The sequence below is a fragment of the Cupressus sempervirens genome, chromosome 2 (genome assembly GCF_028749045.1).
Source record: "Cupressus sempervirens isolate cs-2001-9-10 chromosome 2, ASM2874904v1, whole genome shotgun sequence".
Lineage (NCBI taxonomy): Eukaryota > Viridiplantae > Streptophyta > Pinopsida > Cupressales > Cupressaceae > Cupressus > Cupressus sempervirens.
In genome coordinates, this window is record NC_143119.1 from 720,530,748 (window position 1) to 720,533,359 (window position 2,612).

At 37.8% G+C, this 2,612-nt stretch overlaps 2 protein-coding genes across 2 annotated transcripts; both read left to right on the plus strand.

Annotated features, from left to right (window-relative positions):
* Positions 1-479: 479 nt before the first annotated feature.
* On the plus strand, positions 480-770 carry LOC149575409 (disease resistance protein L6-like). The gene has a single exon (XM_089816036.1). The coding sequence runs from the start codon at positions 480-482 to the stop codon at positions 768-770; it is 291 nt and encodes a 96-aa protein (XP_089672162.1).
* Positions 771-1,251: 481 nt separating this feature from the next.
* Positions 1,252-2,135, plus strand: LOC149575410 (uncharacterized). Its single transcript, XM_089815144.1, has one exon. The coding sequence runs from the start codon at positions 1,698-1,700 to the stop codon at positions 2,043-2,045; it is 348 nt and encodes a 115-aa protein (XP_089671270.1). The 5' UTR covers positions 1,252-1,697; the 3' UTR covers positions 2,046-2,135.
* Positions 2,136-2,612: the final 477 nt, after the last annotated feature.

Below are 2,612 nucleotides of genomic sequence, written 5' to 3' on the forward strand. Positions count from 1 at the left end.
ACAACAATACAAAGAAACATAATGTTGCAACTTCTTTTGTGAAGCAAACGAACACCTAAGTTGAGACATTGCACAAACATAGGTGTCACTATAGAACATTCTCCAAACTAGTTTTCATATAGCCATATTGTGAACAAATTGCAGCTATCAACTAGATCAATTGCAAAGACAAGAATATGGAAAACATAACAGTGATAACATAAGCATCATAACTAGAAACATGAGCTGATATCACCAAATGCAAAGGAATGCATAGCATTCTTCAATACAAACTTCAAATATGTTTTTTTTTGCATATTCCATCTTCTCATACTCCAAAACTTGAGAAACGTGAAATTCTCACTCAAAAGCAACACTATCTATCTTAGGAAATTTTGAACACATATTTTCAGACCCCTCTCTCTCTCTCACATCATGTCGACATCGGTAAAACACAAGCTCATATTTCTAACACCTTGATTCTTAGGGAGATTGTGGGCATGGGAGGCAGTAGGAAAACCACACTGGCCAAAGAGATCTTCATCAGGGAATTTTCCTTCTTTGAAAGATACAATTTTGTTTCTAACGTGCATGATGCAACATCCAGGAGCGCCCTACCTGACAAGCAGAAAAAGCTTCTAAGAGACCTCCGTTTGGATGATTTGGTCTTGCAGTTCCACAATGTAGATGAAGGCAAGGTCCTCCTTGCAAATCGTTTCATGAGGTCTGTTCGAGCACTCATTGTTTTGAATGACGTGGATCACATCGACCAGTTGAATACTTTATTTTAAAATTAATTAATAAATTATATAAACTGTCAAATCTAGTTCATATGTTTGACTATATAACCAAGGACCTCTCCCTCTCCCTCTCCCTCTCCCTCTCCATCTCTTATCATGCTCTCTTCTTCCTTATTGGAAAGAATAATCCAAACCTTCAAGAAATTATGCACAATATCAGACTAGAAATCATATAGCCACAACTTTCCTACTTACTATTTGATAAGAAGAATCGCTACTTTCCAAACATAAGGCAACGACCGACCACCATCCACTACACAAACCTAGAATAGTACAATTAGTTGGTATACACTATAGACCATTACAAACAAATAATCTAATAAAAAAATAACCTTATCTATTTGCAGTTGGCTGCCTTCCCAACTACTCTCTTGCACCCAGATTTTTGGGATAGTGGAGTCGAGGTGATTTTGATTCAGCAGCATTACTTTAATCCCCAACAAGTTGTCGTATACTCCATGGCCCTCTCCTGAAGACAGGATGACGTAGAATCCATTTATCCCACTTTTAAATCTCCAGTTCTTCCTAGAAAAAACATATCCCTCTTTAATTCTAGTTCTTCCTAGAACAAAGTGCCGCCATGGGATTCGAACTCGTGACCCCACAGAGCAGGCATCCATCACTGTTAAACAGTGGCATGAAGAATCTGGAAGCCCTGAGACACAATCGTGGCCGTTGATTAACTGACAGATGTGACCTGGACCTGCACAATTGGACGGTGGCTTTTGGACAGACTTCCTTATTTATAATTCCACCACACAATCCTTCAAACTCACTGCTAACTACAGTCTAAGTAAGTACGAATAAAACCCAGTTCTCTGTTTCTTGACGGGCAACTGAAAAGTTGAGGATTTTGTGTGAGTGAGAGAGAAAAAGAGAGGATTTTGTGTGTGTGAGAGAGGAAAAGAGAGGATTTTTATGATCATGGCATCCGTTTCGCCTCCTCCTTACCAGGTGCTGTTCATTCTAGTGATTGTGGTGCTTTTGCTGAGCATTTCATGGTACATGAGTTATGAATCTGTGATGGAGGAAGTGGTAGAGCAGGTGAAGCTTGTGATAATGGTGTCTCCATTGTTGCTTCTTATAATGGTGCACTGGCTTTCTGTTGTGGAAAAGCCTTACATTCCCCTGCCTCCATCAGAGCCCAATGCCATACATAGGGCTGGGAGCTCGCCTTGGGGAATGGCGTTGCTTCTTCTTCTGCTTTTGCTCATGATTTCTTACCAGTCCAGTTTTCATGAGTACTGGTTTCCTTTGTGGACATGATCTTTTTGTACTCAAAGATGAGATCTTTTTGTTCCTTTTCTTCTGTAAATTCTCTATTTGTATGAAATTTCTCCTACAAATTTCTCCTTTCTTGCGGCTTTGATGAATGTTTCTTGTCGATTTTGTTAAATAAAATAGATCATAAATCTATAATCTGAATTGCTGTTACAATCTGAAAAGCCAGTATCAAAACATAAAATCTTTATGAACTGAAGAAATCCAATCTCTTATGTTGGTGGATATTTCAATGAATGGAATTCTTAACATTTTCAAGTGTGCTCTCATTTCTTTGTATAACAAAGTTGCAAGGAAATGGCAATAGAGTTTAGCCAGTATCAAAAGATAAAATCTTTATGAACTGAAGAAATCCAATCTCTTATGTTGGTGGGTATTTCATTGAATGGAGTGATCGTTTTCAAAGAGTGTGCTCTCATTTCTTTATATAAAGAAGTTGCAAGGTTTTCAAAGAGTGTGTTCTCATTTCTTTGTATAAAGAAGTTGCAAGGAAATGACAATAATTTAGCCAGAATCAAAAGATGAAATCTTTATGAACTGAAGAAATCTAAT

Excerpts from the sequence above, each read along its gene's own strand:
- LOC149575409 (XM_089816036.1), top strand. The coding sequence starts at position 480 with ATGGGAGGCAGTAGGAAAACCACACTGGCCAAAGAGATCTTCATCAGG.
- LOC149575410 (XM_089815144.1), top strand. The coding sequence starts at position 1,698 with ATGATCATGGCATCCGTTTCGCCTCCTCCTTACCAGGTGCTGTTCATT.